General features: G+C 39.3%; 1 protein-coding gene across 1 annotated transcript in view; it reads right to left on the reverse strand.

Moving 5' to 3' along the window:
• FBXL13 (F-box and leucine rich repeat protein 13) overlaps window positions 1–27,951 on the reverse strand; it is a 478,799-nt gene that overhangs the window by 415,327 nt on the left and 35,521 nt on the right. Inside the window, exons 2-3 of the mRNA XM_053716536.1 lie at window positions 13,853–13,956; window positions 7,084–7,177 (exon numbers count right to left, since the gene is read on the reverse strand). Of these exons, the coding sequence (XP_053572511.1) occupies window positions 7,084–7,177; window positions 13,853–13,956 (198 nt within the window). The remainder of the gene's footprint in view (window positions 1–7,083; window positions 7,178–13,852; window positions 13,957–27,951) is intronic.

Here is a 27,951-nt window from a genome sequence, read left to right on the forward strand (position 1 = left end):
ATTCACACCAATGAAGATATTTACACCATATCTTATGATAGATTTTCCTGGTGACAGGCTTTCGAGCCTGAATTAAGGTATCAATGACCGACTCAGAGAAACCACGTTTTGACAAAATCAAGCGTTCAATCTCCAAGCAGTCAGCCGCAGAGAAATTAGATTTGGATGTTTGAATGGACCTTGGAGTAGAAGGTCCTGCCTCAGCGGCAGAGACCATGGTGGAAGGGATGACATGTCCACCAGATCTGCATACCAAGTCCTGCGTGGCCACGCAGGTGCTATCAAAATCACCGAAGCTCTCTCCTGCTTGATCTTGGCAATCAGACGAGGGAGGAGAGGAAATGGTGGGAACACATAAACCAGGCTGAAGGACCAGGGCGCTGCTAGAGCATCTATCAGCGCTGCCTGGGGATCCCTTGACCTGGACCCGTAACAAGGAAGCTTGGTGTTCTGACGAGACGCCATCAGATCCAGTTCTGGTTTGCCCCATAGTTGAATCAGCTGGGCAAATACCTCCGGATGGAGCTCCCACTCCCCCGGATGAAAAGTCTGCCGACTTAGAAAATCCGCCTCCCAGTTCTCTACTCCTGGGATATGGATAGCTGAGAGATGGCAAGAGTGAACCTCTGCCCATAGAATTATCTTTGAAACCTCCAACATTGCCAGGGGGCTTCTTGTTCCCCCCTGATGGTTGATATAGGCTACAGTCGTGATATTGTCCGACTGAAATCTGATGAACCTGACCGCAGCTAGTTGAGGCCAAGCCTGAAGAGCATTGAATATTGCTCTCAGTTCCAGAATGTTTATCGGAAGGAGGGCTTCCTCCTGAGTCCATGAACCCTGAGCCTTCAGGGAGTTCCAGACCGCGCCCCAGCCCAGAAGGCTGGCATCTGTCGTCACTATAGTCCACTCTGGCCTGCGGAAACTCATTCCCCTGGACAGATGGACCCGAGATAACCACCAGAGAAGAGAATTCCTGGTCTCTTGATCCAGATTTAGCAGAGGGGACAAATCTTTGTAGTCCCCATTCCACTGATTGAGCATGCAAAGTTGCAGTGGTCTGAGATGTAGGCGGGCAAACGGAACTATGTCCATTAGGCCGATTACTTCCATACACTGAGCCACTGATGGCCGAGAAGTGGAATGAAGAGCACGGCAGGAAGTTAGAAGCTTTGATAATCTGACCTCTGTCAGAAAAAATTTCATTTCTACTGAATCTATCAGTGTTCCTAGGAAGGAAACTCTTGTGAGAGGGGAGAGAGAACTCTTTTCTTCATTCACCTTCCACCCGTGAGACCTCAGAAAGGCCAGAACAATGTCCGTATGGGACTTGGCGATTTGAAAAGTCGACGCCTGTATCAGAATGTCGTCTAGGTAAGGAGCCACTGCTATGCCCCGTGGTCTTAGAACCGCCAGTAGGGACCCTAGAACCTTCGTAAAGATTATTGGTGCCGTGGCTAACCCGAAGGGAAGAGCCACAAACTGGTAATGCCTGTCTAAGAAGGCGAACCTGAGGAACTGATGATGATCTTTGTGAATCGGAATGTGAAGATAAGCATCCTTTAAGTCCATGGTAGTCATATATTGACCCTCCTGGATCATAGGGAGGATGGTTCGGATAGTCTCCATCTTGAAGGATGTGACCCTGAGAAATTTGTTTAGGATCTTGAGATCCAAGATAGGTCTGAAAGTTCCCTCTTTTTTGGGAACTATAAACAGATTTGAATAGAAGCCCTGTCCCTGTTCCTCCCTTGGAACTGGGTGGATCACTCCCATAACCAGTAGGTCTTGAACACAACGTAAGAATGCCTCTCTCTTTATCTGGTTTACAGATAATTGTGAGAGATGAAATCTCCCCTTGGGAGATGAAGTTTTGAAGTCCAGAAGATATCCCTGGGAAACAATCTCTAATGCCCAGGGATCCTGGACGTCTCTTGCCCAAGCCTGGGCGAAGAGGGAAAGTCTGCCCCCTACTAGATCCGGTGCCGGATCGGGGGCTACTCCTTCATGCTGTCTTAGAGGCAGCCACAGGTTTCTTGGCCTGCTTCCCCTTGTTCCAAGCCTGGTTAGGTCTCCAGACTGGTTTGGACTGGGCGAAATTTCCCTCTTGTTTTGCATTAGAGGAAACTGAAGCTGCGCCACTCTTGAAGTTTCGAAAGGAACGAAAATTATTCTGTTTGGTCCTTAACTTATTGGACCTATCCTGAGGAAGGGTGTGACCTTTTCCTCCAGTAATATCAGAAATGATCTCCTTCAGACCAGGCCCGAATAGGGTCTGTCCCTTGAAGGGGATGTTAAGAAGCTTAGACTTTGAAGTAACGTCTGCTGACCAGGACTTAAGCCATAGCGCCCTACGCGCCAAAATGGCAAAACCTGAATTCTTAGCCGTTAGCTTGGCTAAATGAAAAATGGCATCAGAAATAAAGGAGTTAGCTAACTTAAGAGCTTTAATCCTGTCTAGAATATCATCTAGCGGGGTCTCCACCTGTAGAGCCTCCTCAAGAGACTCAAACCAAAAAGCCGCTGCAGCAGTAACTGGGGCAATGCATGCAAGAGGCTGGAGAATAAAACCTTGATGTATAAAAATTTTCTTAAGGAGACCCTCCAATTTTTTATCCATAGGATCTAGGAAAGCACAACTGTCCTCGATGGGGATAGTTGTACGCTTAGCTAGAGTAGAGACTGCTCCCTCCACCTTAGGAACCGTCTGCCACGAGTCCCGTATGGCGGCATCTATGGGAAATATCTTTTTGAAAGCAGGAGGGGGAGAGAATGGCACACCTGGTCTATCCCATTCCTTAGTAATAATTTTCGAAAACCTCTTAGGGACTGGAAAAACATCAGTGTAAACAGGCACTGCAAAGTATTTGTCCATTTTACACAATTTCTCTGGAACCACAATGGGGTCACAGTCATCTTATTGCTTAGGGAGCTAAAACCTCCCTAAGCAATAAGCGGAGGTGTTCAAGCTTAAATTTAAACGCTGTCATTTCAGAATCAGACTGAAGTAACGCCTTCCCTGAGTCTGAAATGTCACCCACAGATAGAAGCTCACCTGCCTCGGCTTCTGAGCATTGTGAGGGTATATCGGACACAGGCATTAAAGCGTCAGAAAGCTCTGTATTAGTTCTAGCCCCAGAGCTGTCTCGCTTTCCTTGTAACCCTGGCAGTTTGGAGAATACCTCTGAGAGGGTAGCATTCATAACTGCCGCCATGTCCTGTAAGGTAAAAGAATTAGACGCGCTAGATGTACTTGGCGTCACTTGAGCGGGAGTTATAGGTTCTGACACATGGGGAGAGCTAGATGGCATAATCTCCCTCTTTTCAGTCAGAGAATCCCCTGGAGATAAATCTTTAAGCGCCATAATATGGTCTTTATAGTTTATAGAATTATCAGTACATTTGGTACACATTCTAAGAGGGGGTTCCACCATGGCTTCCAAACATATTGAATAAGGAGTTTCCTCTATGTCAGACATGTTTAACAGACTAGTAATGAGACAAGCAAGCTTGGAAAACACTTTAATAAAGGTGAAACAGCAATTAAACAAAAACGTTACTGTGCCTTTAAGAGAAAAAAACTAGCACTTAAACTGCAAAACAGTGTAAAAATACAGTAAAGTCTTTGAAATTTTTACAGTGTGTGTAAGGGACTAAAGCAACATTGCACCCACTTGCAAATGGATGATTAACCCCTTAGGCCCCAAACCGGATTGAAAAACGTTAAAAAATGTTTAAAAAAGTCAATTGAGCACCTTGCCACAGCTTTGCTGAGGCTCCTACCTGCCCTCAAAAACGATTTTGTGCAGAAATAACCCCTTTGAAATGGTCCTCAGATGCCAGAGGACTCCTCTAGGGAAGCTGGATGTCTCAGTCTGAATTAAAACTGCGCAGTTAGAGCACTAAAATAGGCCCCTCCCACCATGTACTGGATGCCAGAGGGGCCTTAATAAAATACTCCTAGGAGTATCTGACTAGCCATGTGGAAACTAGGCCCCAAATAAAGACTTATCTCCCTCAGAGAAAAAACGTCCTATTTATGAAATCATGTAAACGTTTTGTCACTAAGTAATATGATTATTAACATGAGTATTACCCTGTTTTGTAAGCATTATCCCAGTCGCTGTTAAATCACTGCATCAGGCTTACCTCAAATACACAAGGCTCTGTCAGCATTTTCTAGAACTTATTCATCTCTCTAGAAATAAAAATACTGAACATACCTCAAAGCAGGTAATCTGCAGAACGTTCCCCCAACTGAAGTTTTCCCATATTCTTCAGTTATGTGTGAGAACAGCAATGGACCTTAGTTACAAACCGCTAAGATCATCAAACCTCCAGGCAGAACTCTTCTTCTAATTTCTGCCTGAGAGTAAAACAGTACAACACCGGTACCGTTTAAAAATAACAAACTTTTGATTGAAGGTAAAACTACACTAAGTCACCACATATCTCTTGATACTTCCTTTCTTGTCGAGAGTTGCAAGAGAATGACTGGGGGTGGCAGTTAGGGGAGGAACTATATAGACAGCTCTGCTGTGGGTGTCCTCTTGCAACTTTCTGTTGGGAAGGAGAATATCCCACAAGTAATGGATACACCTTACAAGAGAAATTAGATATACAGTATGTTATATTTATTCATAAATACATATTTCTACATATTATTCTATGTGAAGAACATTGGAACGTGAAATATTCTTATATATTAGCGAACTTGAGAATATGCAATCAGGTTTGCATGCAAGCAGGGTTTTTTCACATTTTTTTTTGCTCCATTGACGTCTATGGAGAAATACGTTATTGTGCGCTTGGTATTGTTCGGCTTTTTATGCGCGTTGGGCTAGCGCTCTAGCTAAAGCTGTTTACTTTTAACTTGTAATACAAGCACAGCTCGACGCGTGCAAAAAGTTTACTTCCTAGCGCAGTTAACACTCGAGCATGAGCGTTAAATATCGCTCCACTTGTAATCTGGCTCTAAGAAGGTAAGAGAGGGGTACTGAGAAGATGAGTAACAGGGAGAAAGGATTAAGAAGGAGAGACAGAGAGGGGGAAGTGAGAAGGTGAAGGGGAGGGAATGAGAGAGAAATAATTAAATATAGTAACAAAGAGAAAGAGAAGTTGAGACAAAAGATAAGTGATAGAAGAAGAAACATGGACAGTGATAGAGAAAACAATAAGGTGAGATAGAAGGATAGAGGGTGAGTACTAGAAGGTGAGAGAGAGGGGAGCTGAGAGGATGAAGAGAGAGTGGAAAGAATATGTGCATAGTATGAGTGTAAGGAGTTGTATATATGGAAATGAGCAGAGTGAGGGCTAGGTCAGAGGGGGGGGAAGAGTTGTATATAATGAAATGAGCAGAGTGAGGGATAGGTCAGGGGGGAGAGCTGTAGATATGGAAATGAGCAGAGTGAGGGATATGACGGGAGAGAGTTGTATACAGTGTATATGGAAATGAACAGAGTGAGGGATAGGTCATGGGGGGGAGTTGAATATATGGAAATGAGCAGAGTGAGGGATAGGTCATGGGGGGAGTTGAATATATGGAAATGAGCAGAGTGAGGGATAGGTTGGGGGGTGGGAGAGTTGTATATATGGAAATGAGCCGAGTGAAGGATAGGTCAAGGGGGAGGAGTTGTATATATGGAAATGAGCTGAGTGAGGGATAGGTCATGGGGGGGGGTTGTATGTATAGAAAAGAGCCGAGTGAAGGATAGGTCAGGGGGGAGGAGTTGTATATATGGAAATGAGCAGAGTGAGGGATAGGTCATGGAGGAAGTTGTATATATGGAAATGAGCAGAGTAAGGCATAGGTCGGGGGGAGAGTTGTATATATGGAAATGAGCCAAGTGAGGGATAGGTCAGGGGGAGGAGTAGTATATATGGAAATGAGCAGAGTGAGGGATAGGTCATGGGGGGGGCTTGTATGTATAGAAATGAAAAGAGTGAGGGATAGGTCGGGGGGAGAGTTGTATGTATGGAAATGAGCAGAGTGAGGGATAGGTCATGGAGGGAGTTGTATGTATGGAAATGAGCAGAGTAAGGGATAGGTCATGGGGGGGAGAGTTGTATATAGGGAAATGAGGGAGGGAGTTGTACAAAGGGTGTAACTAAAAATAAATTGACAACCCTAAAACTAAACAATGTCAGTGACTGATGAACCAATAGTAATGTAACATAGCTCAATGTCAGTATTCATCTACTTGAGGACATAATTAACCTTAGATTACAATCCCCAGAGCCTCTCTATCTGAAGTTTACTTTGTATAATGTGCATCTACTACTGATCTAGGTCACGGCTCTCCTCTTATTTTGTTTATAAAAGTATTTCCAGTTAATGTGTGTAATATGCCCCTGAATATGGTGGGTGAAAAGCTGGAGCTTTATAGATAATAAATTATAATAATATTCAAAAACTGTCAAAAATAAATGTTGAAGATTCAATAACCTTTAAATATATGCAGACAACATCCCTTGTTGTAAGGTCCGTCCATATTTAAACAGTTTGAATGGGTGTATTTATAGAATGGGAAATGCATCTTAATCCAACCACTACTGAATCTTCAACATTCATGTTCTCTATATTGTTGTTATGTGATTACCATATGTAAGGCAAATATAATATTTATAAGACAGTAAGAAAAAAACTAATGTAAAATAGTCTCAACCGTGCTCCTCGAATACCCCCAACAGGGCAGGTTTTCATTATAGCTGAACCAGAGCATAGGTAAAATGATCAGCTGATTAGTAACACCATGGTTACTAACTTCTTCTCACCTACCAACTGATTATTTCACCTGTGCACTGGTTCAGCTATAATGAAAACCTGGCCTGTTGGGGATACTTGAGGACTTTGGTAAAGAAACAATGGTATAAAAAACTGGTCAATCATGATTACAATAAGTCTTCTCATGAAAGAATGCTCTTTGGGAGCTAATAATCTACCTCCTATAGGCATCTTACAGTGAGCTAGGCTTTTATTAGCGTGGGATTTATTGATCATTTCCAAAGGACTATACAGAAGAAGCAGCAAATCATTTAGCATTTCTCTCTTCTTTAACCCATAGAATTAAACGCAAAAATTACCAGCTGATCCTCATCTTGTCCAAAAAGGAACTCCAGATAACTTCCTGCCAATGCCTTTATTTTTGGTTTCTTAGATTCGTCTATAAACATATCCCTGTTGGTAAAAACATAAATAAATAAAAAAAAATCATAATAATAAAATGTATTCTACGTCTCTAATTTATATAAATTACATTTAAATAGGGATGCACCTAAATTTCGGCAGCAGAACGTTTTGGCCGAAAATGGGATTTTTTTGTTATTTCGTTTTTCGTTTTTTTTGCCTTTTATTTTCGGTAAAATTATTGTGTAGTATATTTCAAATTTGATCCCAGCCTAAAGCTGCTGTTTGAGTTCATTACTTGACTTACTGTTTTGCATATAATAATAGTTTTCTAGGACTAAACTTTATTTTGATAATTGGTAAAAAAACAAACAAACAAAAAAAAAACACGGTTAAATCTGATTCTGTTACACAGAACTAAATAAAGAATAATACTAGCGATGCACCAACATTTGGGCCTCCGAAAATGTGCAATTCCAATTTCGGCCCAAAGAGGACCAAAACGGCTAAATTGTACAGCCCTCCCCTGTTCTATTGAGTTACGTGTCTATCCTTAGCATAAGGTGAGCAGCACTGGCATGGTACACAGAGCACACACATAAGTACCATGACATGATGATATTTGAAACCAGAAGGAAACCAAAATTCTGAATACAGTATTCAAAGGGTGATAAGTAACATGTTTATAAACACTTGATATTATCAGACACAGCCCTAAGCACACACAGTGAATATGTATAAGCCTTATATACAGTGTTTATACATCAGCCTCTTGTGCGTAGACATTCTATTCGCTTGAGGCAAATATGCGTCCACATTATATATGCATAAGCCCCAAGCTCACACACAGTTTGTACAAATAAGCACCAACCACAGACAGTGTATACAAAAAAAGCACAGTCATTTTCTATAACCACCTTGCACGTAAGGTCATAGCTAAGTCCGGTGGTCCTGGTGATAGGCAGACTCCATTTGGGGCTCCGGACATATATCTGACGGGTCAGTGTGAGACCCGAACTAAGAACTAGGCGTAGATATGATGAGACGATCAGGTGCAGCAATGCCCATCGCACGGATAACTACACCCAAAAACAAAACACATGTCCACCTCGTATTGTTGTCTGGCTATAACCACGCTCTCCCTTGTAGAGCTCCACCAGTGCAGATCACGCCCTATGGTACAAGTGACCACGCCCATTTGTTGGAGTTTTCCCACCTACAAGCTCTCTCAGCTACACACACACTGTAGTTAAAAAAGAAAAAAAAATTCTCGGTTTCTTTTCGTTTTTCGGCCAGGGGCATCCTGAATTTTCAGTATCGGTTTCGGTCCAGAATTTTCATTTCGGTGCATCCCTACATTTAAAAGGGACGTTAAACTGCTGGGTACAACTACACTAGCATGGATACTACTATGCTACTGTTTTTTCTCCTGTACCTTTCACTTCACAGTTTAAAAGATGAGTAACAAATATAAGTTACAAGATGGCGGTGCCCAGTGTGAAGATAAACAGCTTGACTAACTGATACTTGTAAGGGGTTAAAAAAAAAACAGCTGTAAGAACAGAAGGAAAAACAATATCATGGTGAGTAGTAACCTGCTACTGTAGTTTTTTTATAAATCAGACTTTGAACTTGTGCTAAAATAAAGTCACATAAGTTATCTCTGCAATAAAGTAATAATTTTCCCCTCTAAATGTATTTGCTCTTTTTCAAATGTTTAAAAAGTAAAATTAGCTGAGGAATCCATTACATTACTGCTACATAATATTTACCCCTGAGCTTCTCTCTGCCTGCTGCCACAAACTTGCTAAAAATAGTGACATTGCGCTATTTCTGCATGCCCCCCGAGTGGGGCACTGCAGAAATAGATTTGCAGAGTGGGCCACTCTGTGGCCCTCTCTGCATCAGACAGCGGTGGTGTCGATCGTGGGTGGGTGGGAGGGAGGGTAAGGAGGGAGGCGGGTGGGTAGCCCATTGCTGTAGGGGGCGGGAGGAGGGCAGGAGCAGGTGGGACTGCTACGCCACGCTACAGGGATTAATTGAGGGGGGAAGGAGGGGCAATGAGGGGGATCCTATGTGGGATCAGTTGACAAATGGGATCTGGGAGGGGGAGGGTATTGGGGGGGCAGCTACACTACAGAAAAAATGTTTTATGTTTTTTTTTTTTTTTTTTAAATGTGCCTAATTTGCAGCAAACTGGGTACTGGCAGACAGCTGCCAGTACCTTAAAATGGCGGCAAATAGGTATAGGGTAAGAAAGCTGTTGGGGGGAGAATCAGGGAGGTTGAGAGGCAAGGGGGGATACTACCCTGCAGAAAATATAAAAAATAAAATAAGATAAAAAGCCTTTTATTTTAGTACTTGCAGACTTTCAGTCAGTACTTAAGATGTGGGTGACAATTGTGGGAGAGGGGTCAGGGAGGGATCAGGGGGTGGGATGTGTCAGGTGGTAGGCTGATCTCTACACTAAAGCTAAAATTAACCCTACAAGCTACCTAATTAACCCCTTCACTGCTGGGCATAATACAAGTGTGGTGCGCAGCGGCATTTAGCGGCCTTCTAATTACTAAAAAGCAATGCCAAAGCCATATATATATATATATATATATATATATATATATATGTCTGCTATTTCTGAACAAAGGGGATCCCAGAGAAACTTTTACAACCATTGCTCAAGCTGTTTGTAAATAATTTCAGTGAGAAACCTAAAGTTTGTGAAAAAGTTTACGTTTTTTGGCAGTGAAATGGTAGCATGAAATATAACAAAATGGACCTAGATCAATACTTTGGATTGTCTACTAAATAAATATATATATATATATATATATATATATATATATATATATATATATATATATATATATAAATATATATATACACACATACATACATACATATATATATTAGTTCTGGTCTTTTGGGCAAGTTTTTGTCTGAAATGCCCGGTCCTTAAGGGGTTGTCTAATAAATTAAACATTGTTTCACCTTAAATTTTAAAGGGACAGTCAAGTCAAAATTAAACTTTCATGATTCGGATAGTGCATGCAAATTTAAACAACTTTTCAATTTAATTGGTATTCTTTGTTGAACGCTAAACCTTGGTATTCTTTGTTGAAAGCTAAACCTAAGTAGGCTCATAAGCTAATTTCTAAGCCCTTGAAGGCTGCCTCTTATCTGTATGTATTTTGACAGTTTTTCACAGCAAGAGAGTGCTAGTTCATGTGTGCCATCTAAATAACATTGTGCTCACTCCCATAGAGTTATTCATGAGTCAGCACTGATTGGCTAAAATGCAAGCCTGTCAAAAGAACCAAAATAAGGGGGCACTCTTCAGAGGCTTAGATACAAGGTAATCACAGACGTAAAAAGTGTATTAATAGAACCATGTTGGTTGTGCAAAACTGGGGACTGGGTAACAAAGAGATTAGCTATCTTTTTAAACAATAACATTTTTCAAGTAGACTGTCCATTTAAAACAGATCATTTTGTTAGCTGAAATCCAAAGCAAGCTGGGACACAGTCATATGCAAAGATAAATAATGTTAATGGTACAATATTCAGATACAGCTTTTACGTGATTATACGCCCACATTGGTTATGCTCTAGATGGTTTTGGATTTCTGCAATTTGAGCCACTTGGAGGAGCTGAAGATGGCTGTAAATTTGTGAAGGCAGTATTGTTATAGTGATATAGTGTTATAGTGATATATTGTTATAGTGATATAGTGTTATAGTGATATATTGTTATAGTGATATAGTGTTATAGTGATATAGTGTTATAGTGATATATTGTTATAGTGATATATTGTTATAGTGATATAGTAGTATAGTGATATATTGTTATTTTGTTATAGTGATATATTGTTATAGTGATATAGTGTTATAGTGATAGTGTTATAGTGATATATTGTTATAGTGATATATTGTCATTTTGTTATAGTGATATATTGTTATAGTGATATATTGTTATAGTGATATATTGTTATAGTGATATATTGTTAAATTGCTAGTGATATATTGTTATATTGTCATATTGTTATATTGTTATAGTGATATATTGTCATATTGTTATAGTGATATATTGTTATAGTGATATAGTGTTATAGTGATATAGTGTTATAGTGATATATTGTTATAGTGATATATTGTTATAGTGATATAGTGTTATAATATTGTAGTGATATGTTGTTATATTGATATATTGTTATTTTGTTATAGTGATATATTGTTATAGTGATATAGTGTTATAGTGTTAGTGATATAGTAGTATAGTGATACAGTAGTATAGTGATATAGTAGTATGGTGATATAGTAGTATAGTGATATATTGTTATAGTGATATAGTAGTATAGTGATATAGTAGTATAGTGATATATTGTTATTTTGTTATAGTGATATATTGTTATAGTGATATAGTAGTATAGTGATATAGTAGTATAGTGATACAGTAGTATAGTGATATAGTAGTATGGTGATATAGTAGTATAGTGATATATTGTTATAGTGATATAGTAGTATAGTGATATAGTAGTATAGTGATATATTGTTATTTTGTTATAGTGATATATTGTTATAGTGATATAGTAGTATAGTGATATATTGTTATAGTGATATAGTAGTATAGTGATATATTGTTATTTTGTTATAGTGATATATTGTTATAGTGATATAGTAGTATAGTGATATAGTAGTATAGTGATACAGTAGTATAGTGATATAGTAGTATGGTGATATAGTAGTATAGTGATATATTGTTATAGTGATATAGTAGTATAGTGATATAGTAGTATAGTGATATATTGTTATTTTGTTATAGTGATATATTGTTATAGTGATATAGTAGTATAGTGATATAGTAGTATAGTGATATATTGTTATTTTGTTATAGTGATATATTGTTATAGTGATATAGTGATATAGTGTTATAGTGTTAGTGATATAGTAGTATAGTGATACAGTAGTATAGTGATATAGTAGTATAGTGATATATTGTTATTTTGTTATAGTGATATATTGTTATAGTGATATAGTAGTATAGTGATACAGTAGTATAGTGATATAGTAGTATAGTGATATATTGTTATTTTGTTATAGTGATATATTGTTATAGTGATATAGTAGTATAGTGATATAGTAGTATAGTGATATATTGTTATTTTGTTATAGTGATATATTGTTATAGTGATATAGTAGTATAGTGATATAGTAGTATAGTGATATATTGTTATTTTGTTATAGTGATATATTGTTATAGTGATATAGTGATATAGTGTTATAGTGTTAGTGATATAGTAGTATAGTGATACAGTAGTATAGTGATATAGTAGTATAGTGATATATTGTTATAGTGATATAGTAGTATAGTGATATAGTAGTATAGTGATATATTGTTATTTTGTTATAGTGATATATTGTTATAGTGATATAGTGTTATAGTGATATATTGTTATAGTGATATATTGTTATTTTGTTATAGTGATATATTGTTATAGTGATATAGTGTTATAGTGATATATTGTTATAGTGATATAGTAGTATAGTGATATAGTAATATATTGTTATTTTGTTATAGTGATATATTGTTATAGTGATATATTGTTATAGTGATATATTATTATAGTGATATATTGTCATTTTGTTATAGTGATATATTGTTAAATTGCTATAGTGATATATTGTTATATTGTCATATTGTTATAGTGAAATATTGTCATATTGTTATAGTGATATATTGCTATAGTGATATATTGTTATAGTGATATATTATTATAGTGATATATTGTTATAGTGATATATTGATATATTGTTATATTGATATATTGTTATATTGTTATTTTTGTTATTATTTACATTTTATTTGACTGCTTCTGTGTATTTCTTTATTTTATTAACTAAAGTTGTGTTGAAGTCCACAAATACAGTACTGGAAAATGTCTGCTTTACTGTGGCCAGTGAGAGGACGGATTTACAATAAATAAGCTCTAGCATTAAAGGAACATGAAACCCACTTATGTTATTTCATTATTCAGATAGAAAATACATTTTAAACAACTTTACAATTTACTTCTGTTATCAATTTTGCTTCATTCTCTTGATATCCTTTATTGAAGAAGCAGCAGTGCACTAATGGGAACTAGCTGAACACATCGGAAAGCCAATGACAACAGATTCTAAGCCAGATTCTAAGCCTACCTAGGTATGCTATTCAACAAATGATACCAAGATATTAAGTAAATTAGATAATAGTAATTTAGAACGTTGTTTAAAATTGTATGCTTTATCTAAATCATGAAGGAAACATAAAAGTGTTATCTTGAGCTCAGTCCCACTCTAAGACAAACTCACAATCCAGTATTACAAGTGGATGGTAAAATAGGTCAACCAGAGAATCTTAACGTGAAAACAATTTTTCTAGCAAGCCCCATACTTTTAAAAGAGAGCAGAGTTTTAAATCCTTTGTGTATGGACAAGGAGTTAAGATAAGGAGGTATGTATAGAGAAATAGATAAGGAAAGGATATCTGCTCTTTCTGCAAGCTCCGCCCATTTAAATGGGTTGTTCTTTCAATCAGCAAAAACAGATATTTAATTTACAAAAATATACATTTTATACTCTGCAACTGGCATAAGTGATTGAAAACACATTAAGGGGAAATCAATTTTTCTGTACACTGTCCCTTTAAAAATATTTTTTTCAGATGGATTTAAATATAAAACTATATACCATAAAAGTGTGTCATGACCCTTCTCCAAAATTTCTTTGAGCTTCTGTTCCAAAAACTGGAGAGGATTTTCTGGACACATAGCAATCAACCCACATAGTAGTGCCTATTAAAAAGAGAAAGATGATTTTAACAACTTACATATGTACATACTTCTTAACAATATATCACCAATAATAAACAATACTAAGTGAAAAACAAGTATAAAAAAAGATTTGAGGTTTTCAAAGACTTGTACCAACCTAAAAATATTTCAGAATGATCATCTACTAAACATATGTAGGTAGCGAAAAAAGAAAACATATTAAATTTATCAGTGATTACAAAATGTAATAAAGAATAAATAAAAATAAATAGATATATCCTGCATGCAGTTTTTAGTCCCACTAGGTTCAGGGTTTAACTTTAGAATTTCTATTAGATGACGTGAAACCCAATGGTTTTTGTCATTGATGATTCAGACAGAGAATACAATTGTAAACATAATACCAATTTACTTCTTTTGTCAAATGTACTTAATTTACTAGGTATCCTTTGTTAAAGTGAATGTAAAGTTTAATGAGAAAGTGCCAGTTTTTTAAAAAGTACTCTTAAAAACAGGGGCACTTTCATTCATAAAACTTTACATTTAAGGGTTTTTTTTGTTTTTTTTTAATACTTACCTTTTTCCTTATGACAGCAGATGCGCCACACATTCTCAATCGGAGACAGGTAAGGACTGCAGACAGGCCATGCTAGCACCCACACTCTCTGCTTACGCAACCATGCGCTTGTAATCCGGACAGAATGTGGTTTGGCGTTGTCCTGCTGGAAAATGCAGGGAAAATGCTACTGTCCATCTCAGATGAGACCAAGCCCAGAGAAGTTGGCAGCGCTTCTGGACAGTGTTGATGTATGGCTTCTGCTTTGCATAGTAAAGCCTTAACTTGCATCTGTGTATGCAGTGGCGAATGGTGTTGACTGACAAAGGTTTACCAAAGTATTCCCAAGCCCATGTCAGGATATCCATTACAGACTCATGAATTACAGACTCATGACGGTTCATGAGACAATGACGTCTGAGGGATCGGAGATCACTCACATTCATAAAGTGGTTTTCGGCTTGGCACTATACGCACCATGATTTGACCGGATACCTTCAATCTTAATTATATTGTGCAGTGTAGAAGGTGAAATGCCCAAAATCCTACTGATTTGTCTTTGGGGAATGTTGTTCTCAAAGTGTTGGATTATTCGCTGATGCATCTGTTGGCAGATTGGCAAGCCCTCGACCCATCCTTGCTCTTGAAGAACAAGGCTTTTTTAGAACCGTTAAACACAAATAAGTAATAACATTATTTGATTTTTTAGCATCTGGATACTATTTAGTATTATTACTATTTCAATATCTGAGTGTAACTATATAGTATCGGTACCTACCTACCCAGGGCATAAAATTACCTAAATATCCACTTGCCTCTTGGGTGAGTAACTGCAGAAACTTAACAGCCCGCAAGAAATGTCTGAGTGTATTAAATTTAATTTAAAAAAATGCAAAGTAAACCTTGCACACAGCATAACCTGTTCTGAGCTGTCATACAACAGCCACCCCCCCATGTCATTTATCATGTCATCATCTGTCTGTTCCTTCCTTTTTTTTTCTTCTTCTTCTTCTTCTTCATCTACATCTTTATCAAGGATTCACTGACCTTAAGATATCTCCACATCACATTTAACTATAACCTGAAATGAAAGCTTAACATCCACTAATGAAATTACAGTGCTTTCAGTAACGTAGCAACATAACTTCACTTTAGAAATAAAACTCCGGGAAAATATCTACTGCAAAACAGTGTGATCTTCAACAGTCCATGACTAATTATGATCAGATGAAAAAAGTCAGGTTGCCAGTCAGGCTGGAAACTTTAAAATTTTGGCGAACAAGACTGGTCTTGGCGAACAAGACTGGCCTTTTCATATGCTATCTCATCACTATCACCAGTTGTTGACTTAAGCTGGTACAACTTTGGTAGCCAGTGTTACCCGTCAGTAGCGGACCTACTCAACAGAGGGCCCTGGTGCAGACATTTTTCAGTCCTTCCTGAAGGCAACTCCGCAAATGAAATAAACAATAGTACTAATATTCATGCATCTCTTTATGATGTGAGTTTCCATACACTATACCCTGATGAGTACACTGCGCTGTATAAATATGAGTATGCTGTGCTGAATAATAATGTAATATCTATACTCTAATAGTGAACAGGCTGCACTGTATAATGATGTATCTATACACTGATGAATATGCTGTGCTGTATAATAATGTAATATCTACAGGTGAAACTCGAAAAATTAGAATATCGTGCAAAAGTTAATTTATTTCACTAATGCAACTTAAAAGGTGAAACTAATATATGAGATAGACTCATTACATGCAAAGCAAGATGGTTCAAGCCGTGATTTGTCATAATTGTGAAGATTATGGCTTACAGCTCATGAAAACCCCAAATCCACAATCTCAGAAAATTAGAATATTGTGAAAAGGTGCAATATTCTAGGCTCAATGTGTCCCACTCTAATCAGCTAATTAAGCCATAACACATGCAAAGGGTCCCTGAGCCTTTAAATGGTCTCTCAGTCTGGTTCAGTAGGAATCACAATCATGGGAAAGACTGCTGACCTGACAGTTGTGCAGAAAACCATCATTGACACTCTCCATAAGGAGGGAAAGCCTCAAAAGGTAATTGCAAAAGGAGTTGGATGTTCCCAAAGTGCTGTATCAAAGCACATTAATAAAAAGTTATGTGGAAGGGAAAAGTGCGGAAGAAAAAGGTGCACAAGCAGCAGGGATGACCGCAGTCTGGAGAGGATTGTCAGGAAAAGGCCATTCAAAGTGTTGGGGACTTTCACAAGAGCCACCACACACAGATGGATCCTGGACATGGGATTCAAATGTTGTATTCCTCTTGTCAAGCCACTCCTGAACAAAAAAACATCAGAAGCGTCTTACCTGGGCTAAAGAAAAACAGATCTGGTCTGCTGCTCAGTGGTCCAAAGTCCTCTTTTCTGATGAGAGCAAATATTGCATCTCATTTGGAAACCAATGACCCAGAGTATGGAGGAAGAATGGAGGGGCACACACTGCAAGATGCTTGAAGTCCAGTGTGAAGTTTCCACAGTCTGTGTTGATTTGGAGCCATGTCATCTGCTGGTGTTGGTCCACTGTGCTTCATTAAGTCCAGGGTCAACGCAGCCGTCTACCAGGAGATTTTGGAGCACTTCATGCTTCCTTCTGCAGACAAGCTCTATGGGGATGCTGACTTCATTTTCCAGCAGGAAACCTGCCCACACTGCCAAAAGCACCAAAACCTGGTTCAATGACCGTGGGATTACTGCGCTTGATTGGCCAGCAAACTCTCCTGACCTGAACCCCATAGAGAATCTATGGGGCATTGCCAAGAGAAAGATGAGAGACATGAGACCGAACAATGCAGAAGAGCTGAAGGCCGCTATTGAAGCATCCTGGTCTTCCATAACACCTCAGCAGTGCCACAGGCTGATAGCTTCCATGCCACGCCATATTGAGGCAGTAATTGCTGCAAAAGGGGCCCAAACCAAGTACTGAGTACATACAGTATGCATGCTTATACTTTTCAGAGGTCCGATATTGATCTACAGGTATGTACAATCCTTGTTTTATTGATTGCATATAATATTGTAATATTTAAATATTGTAATATTTAAATTTTCTGAGATTGTAGCTTTGGGGTTTTCATGAGAAGTAAGCCATAATCATCACAATTATGACAAATCATGGCTTGAACTATCTTGCTTTCCATGTAATGAATCTCATATATTAGTTTCACCTTTTAAGTTACATAAGTGAAATAAATGAACTTTTGCACAATATTCTAATTTTTTTAATTTCACTTGTATACACTAATAGTGAACAGACTGAACTCTATAATGATGTATCTATATACTGATGAATATGCTGTGCTGAATAATAATGTAATATCTATACACTAATAGTGAACAGGCTGCACTGTTTAATGATGTATCTATATACTGATGAATATGCTGTGCAGTATAATAATGTAATATCTATACACTAATAGCGATCAGGCTGCACTGTATACTGATGTATCTATATACTGATAAATATGCTGTGCAGTATAATAATGTAATATCTATACACTAATAGCGAACAGGCTGCACTGTATAATGGTGTATCTATATACTGATGAATATGCTGTGCAGTATAATAATGTAATAGCTATACACTAATAGCGATCAGGCTGCACTGTATACTGATGTATCTATATACTGATAAATATGCTGTGCAGTATAATAATGTAATATCTATACACTAATAGCGAACAGGCTGCACTGTATAATGATGTATCTATATACTGATGAATATGCTGTGCAGTATAATAATGTAATATCTATACACTAATAGCAATCAGGCTGCACTGTATACTGATGTATCTATATACTGATGAATATGCTGTGCAGTATAATAATGTAATATCTATACACTAATAGCGAACAGGCTGCACTGTATACTGATGTATCTATATACTGATGAATATGCTGTGCAGTATAATAATGTAATATCTATACACTAATAGCGAACAGGCTGCACTGTATACTGATGTATCTATATACTGATGAATATGCTGTGCAGTATAATAATGTAATATCTATACACTAATAGTGATCAGGCTGCACTGTATAATGATGTATCTATATACTGATGAATATGCTGTGCAGTATAATAATGTAATATCTATACACTAATAGCGAACAGGCTGCACTGTATAATGATGTATCTATATACTGATAAATATGCTGTGCAGTATAATAATGTAATATCTATACACTAATAGCGAACAGGCTGCACTGTATAATGATGTATCTGTATACTGATGAATATGCTGTGCTGAATAATAATTTAATATCTATACACTAATAGCAAACAGGCTGCACTGTATAATGATGTATCTATATACTGATGAATATGCTGTGCTGAATAATAATGTAATATCTATACACTAATAGTGAACAGGCTGCACTGTTTAATGATGTATATATACACTGATGAGTATGCAGTGCAGTATAATGATAATTATCTATGCACAGCTAATGGACTTTATAGGCACACACCTATGTATAGACAGTACTAGTATAAAGTAAAATAAAGTTAACTGCAACCCTCCAGCACACATAACCCTGCCTGAGACCACCCACAGCAAGTTCATTATAACCACAAATCCTAAGAAAGACAACACTAACAGCACACGTAACTGTGACCCCTTAGAAAATAGTATACATTTACTGAGACCCCACAAAGTGTACTGTAAAATTGGTTTCCCTTAATGTGTTTCTAATGACTTGTTATACCAGCTGTAGAGCATAAAATGTATGCAGCATTGCCTCTTAATATTTATTTTTTGTATATGAAATACCTGGGGGGGGGGGGGGGGTCTGTTTAAACCAACAACCCATTAAAATGGGCTGAGCTCACAGATCTTGTTTTCTTATTACTCTATATAAACACAAAGACTTCCTTATTGTATGTCCGTCTAAATTAACTGAAATTGAAAAAATTTAATACCTATCCCTCCAAACCCTACTGGAACAAAATGTCTTCTGCTGTCGCTGTTTACGCAGCCTTTCTTTACCAATTTCTGCAATATTTGACAAAAGCAGCTATTTCAAAAGACAAAAGGTACATGAGCTATTTATGAACAATTTAATACACTATAACAGGTAAATTGGAACACTGGGAGCACAATTTTACAGTGCACTGTCCCTTTCCTTCTGGTACCCTCAAAGCACTCACATGGTAGGATTCATTTATTGTACACTGTGTGCAGTACACGAGCAGTCTGAGGTGGGACACAGACATTAATCCAGACATCCCAACCGTCCTGGATCATGCAGGATTGTTATGGGATAGAAGTTCTGCTGTAAACCCTCCAGCAGTTCCCACATTAGGGCAAATGACCTAGGGCTGTGATGGCTAACCTTGGCACCCCAGATGTTTTGGAGCTAGGATTTCCCATGATGCTTAGGCACTCTGAACTCTAGTTGAGCATCATGGGAAATGTAGTATCCAAAACATCAGTGGTGCCATCACTGATCAAGGGACTGGCCCTAAAACACCATAACCCCACCCTGATTACAATATGCTCCACCCACCTCCCTGTCTGGGGAAACCCTCCAGGAAATGTTAGGTAGTACAGTCATCTGAGAAAACATGGTGCCAGCTAAAAAACAGCGACAGATTCTTTTTCATTCCTTAGGTTGGCCAAGTCTGCACTTTAGGGTAACTTACAATTAGGGCTTTTATCACTTTAGTTTGGTTTATATCATTTTCTCTTTACATGTAAACATAGCACCTTTGTACGATCCGCGTTCCGCTACCTGGGGCGTAACTAGACCTCACTGGGCCTCAGGCAAAAGGTTGTGGCAGGCCCTCCCATTTCACCAGCAGAGCAACACAGGAGGAAGAGAAGCAGCGTCTGTGTGACTGGGCCTCATCCTTCCCTCTTACTCAGTTCACGCCAGAGTATATGCACTTGTGCAGCAACAATGTGACAGCCATCTTGGAAATGCTACCATTATACTGTTAAGGTACACTGTACACTTTCCTTAAACTGTAAAAACTTTTTTGCAGGGACACACAGAGGAGCCAGACATGATGCAAATGGAACCTGTGCCCCAGCAGGACCCCCTGTAGTGAAACACTTACTGTGATAGGCACCACAGAGGTGAGAAGGAATGTTATAATTATTCATAAATAATAATATACAAAAATGTATTGGGATTTCAAAACCTCTGTACTTTTTTTCTGATAAATGTAATTTCAGTCCAGTGTGGTAACTAGTAAGTACCTTGCTCTCCAATGACAATGAAATAATTGAAATTGGAAACATTGCTTATGACGTTTAAATGCAAACATAGTGCCATCTAGTGGGTGAAAATGATTAAGACAATGCTTTTTTTAAACTATCACAGGTAAATGTTACAAAGATAAACAAAGAATAGGTTAAGACACATGATAAACATTAGTATAAGTGATTAAACATTAGTATAAGTGATTAAAGGGACTTTAAAACAAAGGTTAGCCTGAGCATGACATTGCATGTGTAGTTTTTAAAATGATTTTATTTTTCAGAGATTGAAGAAATAAGTAAAGTTTGGTCTCCATAAACTAATCTAGGCTTTTATCTTATCTCCTCTGTTTATCCCAGTTAGGGACAGTTATAAATTAGTTACAAGAGTAGCAATCACACAGTGTCTAATGTCTTTTTTAGAGTATCTTTTGCACTAATACCTACTTGTACCTATGTATCATTCTTCTGCTAAGCAACAGCCAAGAACGTACATTGAGGCTCCTGGATTGACTTTATCTATGTCTTTAGGAACTTTGCAGAGGTTTAAAAGTAACGCAATAAACCATTTTTTTTATTGCATTATTGTCAACCTTTAACCAATATTATACAGAGTAGTGGTATCCACAAGGAAGCCAGGAAGTTAGGATCTCAATCCGATGTAGCAGCCAGTAACATAATATGTTTCTTAGCTTTAAATTCTAACAGATTATGGGCTAGATTATGAGTGGAGTGGTAATTAACGCTCCAGCTCACATGCTAACTCCCCCGACTTCTGCTCTTTGTGCTCGCTACCCAACACACAAGTTAAAAGTAAATCTTTTCCGCTTGTGCGCTAACCCAAAGCGCACAAAGAGCAAACCTTAAAATACCCCCATTGCAAAGTAACCCACTACACTATTAACCCCTAAACATCTAAACCCCCTAACCTAACAAACACTAATTTACCCCAAAACAGACCTAACATTAGCTGAAAAAAAACACCAAACAACAAAAAAAACTAACAGTACCTTTAAAAAAAAAAAAAAAAAAAATTATCTGAAAAAGGAACCCCCAGAATTTATAATTACTGATAAATTTAAGTCCATAGCTTCATAACATATGGGATATATTCCAGCCTATCAGGAGGAGGTCAAGAAACCTTACACAGCTTAAGTTTCTTCCACAAAAATACAAAGGTAGGAAAGACAGAAAGCAGGGTTACGAGGTGCAAATGAGAACAATCATTGATATACAAAAATAGGACATGGAATATGGAATCTCATCAGCCCGAAGAAAATAAATGTATCGGTAAGTATAAAATATGTTTTCCTTCTTAGCTGATGAGAGTCCATAGCTTCATAACATGTGGGATACAATACCCAGGTTGAGAGTCCATGTTATGGATGGGTGGGACAAAAAGTAGGCAGTTTCTATTTGCCGGACTCTGTGGCCTGAAGGACTTTCCTGCCAAAAGCTGCATCAGAAGAAGTCTAAATGTCAAAATGATAAAAGTTGGAAAAAAGTGTGAAGGGAAGACCAAGTTGCCACTTTGCAAATCTGTTCCAAGGAGGCATCATCCTTGAAAGCCTAGGAAGTAGATACTGATCTCAAAGCATTAGCAGCTACTCTTTTCCATGGTGGTTTTTTTTATTTTTTCAGGGTAATTTACTATTTATTGCTCTACATATTGATACAGACTGGGTGTAGGGCTTGGTAGCTTATGTTATTCCCACATATTTCCCTTCTGTCATGAGATGCAGGACATATGCAGGACACAGCAATGATGGTACAACTCTATTTTATTACAGAGCATAGCAATACACATCCAGACAGGTTGATTGTACTAAACTAACTGCGACACAGACACCGGACCTAAGCCCCGCCCACAAGCTAGTGACATCACATCCTGCTCTCATCACATCTTCCCCTTTTTCAAAGGCAAAGCATACATTCGCATATATTAAATAACAAGGTACACCAACAGGGTATACAACAACATTTTGTTTTTGAACATTATAAAAACAGATAGATTAGAAAACATGAACAAATAAATTACATCCTGACTTGGACATCGGGGTAGACTACCCTAGTCCACAGTGACCATGGGATTATTCTGCCCATACTTCCGGTCACTGTTCTAGCTAAAGTCAGTCCCTGTATCGGGCCGGAAGTTTCACCACTCTTCCGCTTGATGTAACTTTGCATGAACTGTCCTCTGATACAGAAGATGGTGAACAAGAGTCTGCTGGAGGCAAAGATATATCCCCGCTATGATCTTGCTGAGGGGAAGGCACCTCTCTTAGAACAGGGGATCCCACCGGCGGTGGTACTGAGGTATCCGGTTCCAGACTCTCAGGTACAGGCTGAAGATGTCTTCGGTTACGGCGTGTAACCGTCCCTCCCTCTGTAAGGACTGTGTAAGACCTTGGTTCTGGAGAGCGGCCCACTACCGTAGCAGGCGTCTTCCATTTCTTCTCATCATCCAGTTTAATTCTGACACTTTGGCCCGCTTTCAGTTCCTGTAAAGGCCTGACAGAATGTCTCCTGTTGTAGAAGAAACGATAACCCTTTTTGGCCTCTTCATCCCTCCTAAGGACTTCGTCCCGAGGAACAGGGCCAGGCGGCTTGAAGACACCCACTGAGGGTAAAGTGGTGCGAATCTGGCGTCCTAGCATCAGCTGTGCCGGGCTAAACCCGGTGGCTTGAATGGGCGTCGCCCTGTATGACAAGAGGGCTAGGTACGGTTCAGATTGCTTTAGAATGAATTTTGTTGTTTGAACTGCCCTTTCAGCCATTCCGTTGGCCTGCGGATAATGTGGACTTGACGTGGAATGTACAAAATCATATTCCCTGCTGAAAGCACTGAACTCTGTAGAAGCGAACTGCATGCCATTATCACTCACCAGCTCCATTGGAATGCCCCAGCGGGCGAACAGGCTCTTCAGGCGAATGATAACGGCCTGACTTGTGATATCATTCAGGGGTGCTATTTCCAAATACCTGGAATAGTAGTCGATAACAACAAGAAACTTTTTCCCGTGCAGTTCGCACAAATCAGCAGCTATTTTCTGCCACGGCCCCGCAGGCAACGGAGTAGACATTAAGGGCTCCCTTCTCTGAGTAGGCCGGCGTTCCCGGCAAAAGGCACATTTAGACACGTGATTTGCAATGTCGGAGCTGATCCCAGGCCACCACACAGCTGTAGCTGCTCTTTCTCTGCACTTTGTAATGCCTAAGTGCCCATCGTGTATCCTGTTCAACATCTCCTTCCTCATGCTGACAGGAATTACAATACGGTCTTGGAACAGCACCAACCCCTCCAGCTCCGTGAGCTGCGACCTCTCTGGCTGGTAAGCATTTAAAGACATCCAGGCTGCACGGCTCTCGGGCCAGCCATCTCTTATGTACCTTATAACTTCTTGCAGATCTGTGTCCAAATATGTCTCTTTCTTTATCTCTTCCAGTTTCCTTGAAGAAATGGACTTAGAGGCCAGAACTGAATCAACATACACTTTTACATCCGACTCTGTGGAGGATTCTTCAGCAGCAGCCAGCGGGAGCCTGGACAGTGTATCTGCCACAACCAGCTGCTTCCCCGGCACATGCACTGCCTGAACATTAAACCTGAGTAGTCTCATTAAAAGTCTCTGGCATCTCAAGGGTGTTTTGTCAATGTCATAAGAATTGATAAGAGGGACTAGCGGTTTGTGGTCAGTTTCCAGACTAAATTTCTCCAAACCCACTAGATAACGCTGAAAGCGCTCACAGGCCCAAACTGCAGCCAGGCACTCTCTCAATTTGAGCGTATTTTGACTCTGCAGCCGTCAGTGTGCGGGAACAGTAGGCGATGGGCTGTAGTTTGTTGTCATTCAGCTGCAGGAGTGCAGCCCCCAACCCATAACTGCTTGCATCAGCACTAACCACAGTCTTTTTTGAAGGGTCGTAGAACCCCAGCACTGGGGCAGACCCCAGCAGGGACTTAGCATGCAGGAACGCTTTTTCTTGTGAGGGTCCCCAGACCCAGGCAACATCTTTCTTAAGCAACTCTGTGATAGGGTGCAAAACTGTAGATAAATCTGGAAGAAACTTGCCCACGTAATTTACAAGGCCCAATATCTGTCTCAGCTCATGTACATCAGAAGGGCTTTTCATCTGTTCGATAGCCCGAATTTTCTCGGGGTCCGGCTTGATGCCATCCCCGTTGATGATATGCCCAAAGTAGCATAATTCAGTTTTCCTAAAATGACATTTTTCTTTATTCAGCTTCAGCCCAGACTCTTTGATAGCCTGCAGCACACAACTCAAACGCTGATCATGCTCCTCCACTGTAGACCCATACACTAGAATGTCGTCCATGACGACTGCTGTGCCCACTTGGCCACTCAGGAGAGAACTCATTTCCCTCTGAAAGATCTCAGGAGCGGAGGATATCCCAAAGGGAAGTCTGCAGAAGCAGAACCGACCTACCGGAGTGATAAAGGTAGTCAGTTTGCGGCACTTTGGATCCAGGGGGATCTGCCAAAAGCCGCTAGAAGCGTCTAATGTGGAAAAGAACTTCGCCCCAGCCAACTTCGGGCTATATCTTCCAATGTCGGCAGCACAAATCTCTCCCTCTTCACTGCCTCATTCAACCTTTTCAGGTCCACACAGATGCGCACCTTTCCGTTTTTCTTTGCAACTGGAACAATGGGGGCACACCAATCAGTTGCTTCAACAACCTCTTCAATAACCCCCATAGACTTCATGAGCATGAGCTCTTTCTCCACTTGAGGCATGAGCGGGAACGGAATTCTATGAGGAGTAGAAATACTGTACGGGACTGCGTCACTTTTAAGTGCTATACGGACAGGTTTGCAGCTCAGTAGGCCCAACTCGCCAAACATATCTTCAGAGATCTCATTCACTCTGGCCACGAGGCCCAAGTCACAGGCTGCTTTTCTGCTCAATAAACTGTTAACACACTGACCTCGGATCACATGCACCCACATGGTGAACTTCCTTTGTTTGTACTCACAGCTGGCAAGAAATTTCCCCACACAATCAATGCGGCCACCAGGACTATGAACATTTGTAGTAACCTTCGCCAGCTGGGGCTGTCGAGGCAGTTTCATAAATTCAGCAAAAGACATTACAGTGATATCTGCTCCTGTGTCAATCTTAAAATCAACTTTGGCTCCCATTACAGTAAAAGTAACTTTCCAATCTTCCTCTGAGCTTGTCCGTTCCACAACAGACCCCACAAAAGACACTTCCTGACCCTCCTGGTCACTGTCCACCTGCATCTCCTTAATGTATTCAGTTTTACACACCACTTCAAAATGGCCTATTCTGTTACATTTTCTGCATCTTTTATCTCTGGCCGGGCATATAGCACTCTGATCATGAGCCCGGTAGCACCGTGTGCATCGGCCATGTTGCGCCCATCCACTTCTAGGCCTTTCCAGTACTTTAGATCTACCGCTCACACTGTGCCTTTCACTAGTAATTTTCCTAGACTGTTGCACTTCATCCACAATACTCTCAGACCTCAGATCAGCACTTTGCTTTTTCACCAGTTCACTCTGGCGGGCCATCCTAATAGCCCCGTCTAACGTTAAATCAGGCTCTAACTGCAGCTTCAGGGAGACTTCAGCATCTGCAATTCCAATAACTATTCTGTCTCTGATTTGCTCTTCTTTAGCAACACCAAACTCACAGAATTCAGCTAATTCATACAGGCTGCGCACAAATGACTCCACAGATTCTCCCACACGCTGATTACGTTTGTGAAAACAAGCTCTCTCATGAATCACATTTCTTTTGGGCACAAAGTGGGCACTGAGTTTATCCATAACTATATCAAAGTTAACTTCTTCCCCTTCTTGGAAAGTAAAAGCATTGAACACTGGCTCTACATCTTTCCCCATAGAATATAAAAGAGAATTAACTTGTACTTCACCACTCTCCTTGTTCAGTTTGGATGCAATCCTGAAGCGCTGAAACCGCTGACGCCATGTGGGCCAAGCTGCAGGCTGAGAAAAGTCAAAAGGCTCAGGTGGGGTAAACTTTGACATTGCAATCGATCAGAAACAGAAGCGCAGTCCAGAACTTCTGACACCATGTCATGAGATGCAGGACATATGCAGGACACAGCAATGATGGTACAACTCTATTTTATTACAGAGCATAGCAATACACATCCAGACAGGTTGATTGTACTAAACTAACTGCGACACAGACACCGGACCTAAGCCCCGCCCACAAGCTAGTGACATCACATCCTGCTCTCATCACACCTTCTTTTTTTTTTTTTTTTTTTTTTTTTTTTAAATTTTGACATACAAACAAAGTATTAAAGCATTCCACAATTACTGTTAAAGATAACAGGTTACAAAGCTCATCATACAGAAATGTATGTCAATCAGCAAAACAACAAGGTAACAAATGAATATTATGCTATATAAAAACATAATGTGAACATGTCAATGAAAGGCTAAGCCTTCCCTCTCGCTTAAAGGGCCACTCTTGGACCCCTGATCAAGTAAAGAATTTGCTGTAACAGAAGGCTATCTGCAGTAGAAAAGACCTCTCATGGGTCTTATGTTTACCTCCGGTTTTAAGATTTTATAAGACTATAACTGAAAGTGTAAAATACAAATAGTGTTGTAACTGTAGATTGAAAATACAAAGATATAATGGGCTCAAACATCTGCCACTCAAATAACAGATAGCTAAACTCAAAGTCAAGATCTTGCCAAAAGAAAGCACGACCCTAGCTCAGTAGATCCCTTATACTATAAAAAATGGGAAAAAGGCAGTCTGATGAAAAGTTAGCTTAAAGCAAGTGCTCAAAAGGTATGTTGAGACCACACTAGATATATTGTACATGAGATAGGGCTTGCAATTTAGATCTGGGTTTGAAATGTACTAGACTTGATATGTGGTACTCTGTTCTTCAGGCAATGCCATAAATACAGCAAGGTTAGGTGAATCTCGCTTTAGCTGTGTGGTTAGAACGAAAACGGCTATAGTGGTGCACAAATACCAATAAGGAGTTATGAGTACACTAGTATGAAGTGAGGTAGAGAAAACAATGGGCAATACTGGTTCTTAAGCCACATAAGGCGATACTGGCCAAAGCCGTAGGGCTGGGGAAATTTAAAGGAGACATATGCGAGGATCTGTTGAAATATTAGCATAATGTCCTCAATTGGGAACTATTCTAGAATTTGTCATATACAAATAGTTTGTTTTTTTTT

The sequence above is a fragment of the Bombina bombina genome, chromosome 6 (genome assembly GCF_027579735.1).
Source record: "Bombina bombina isolate aBomBom1 chromosome 6, aBomBom1.pri, whole genome shotgun sequence".
Lineage (NCBI taxonomy): Eukaryota > Metazoa > Chordata > Amphibia > Anura > Bombinatoridae > Bombina > Bombina bombina.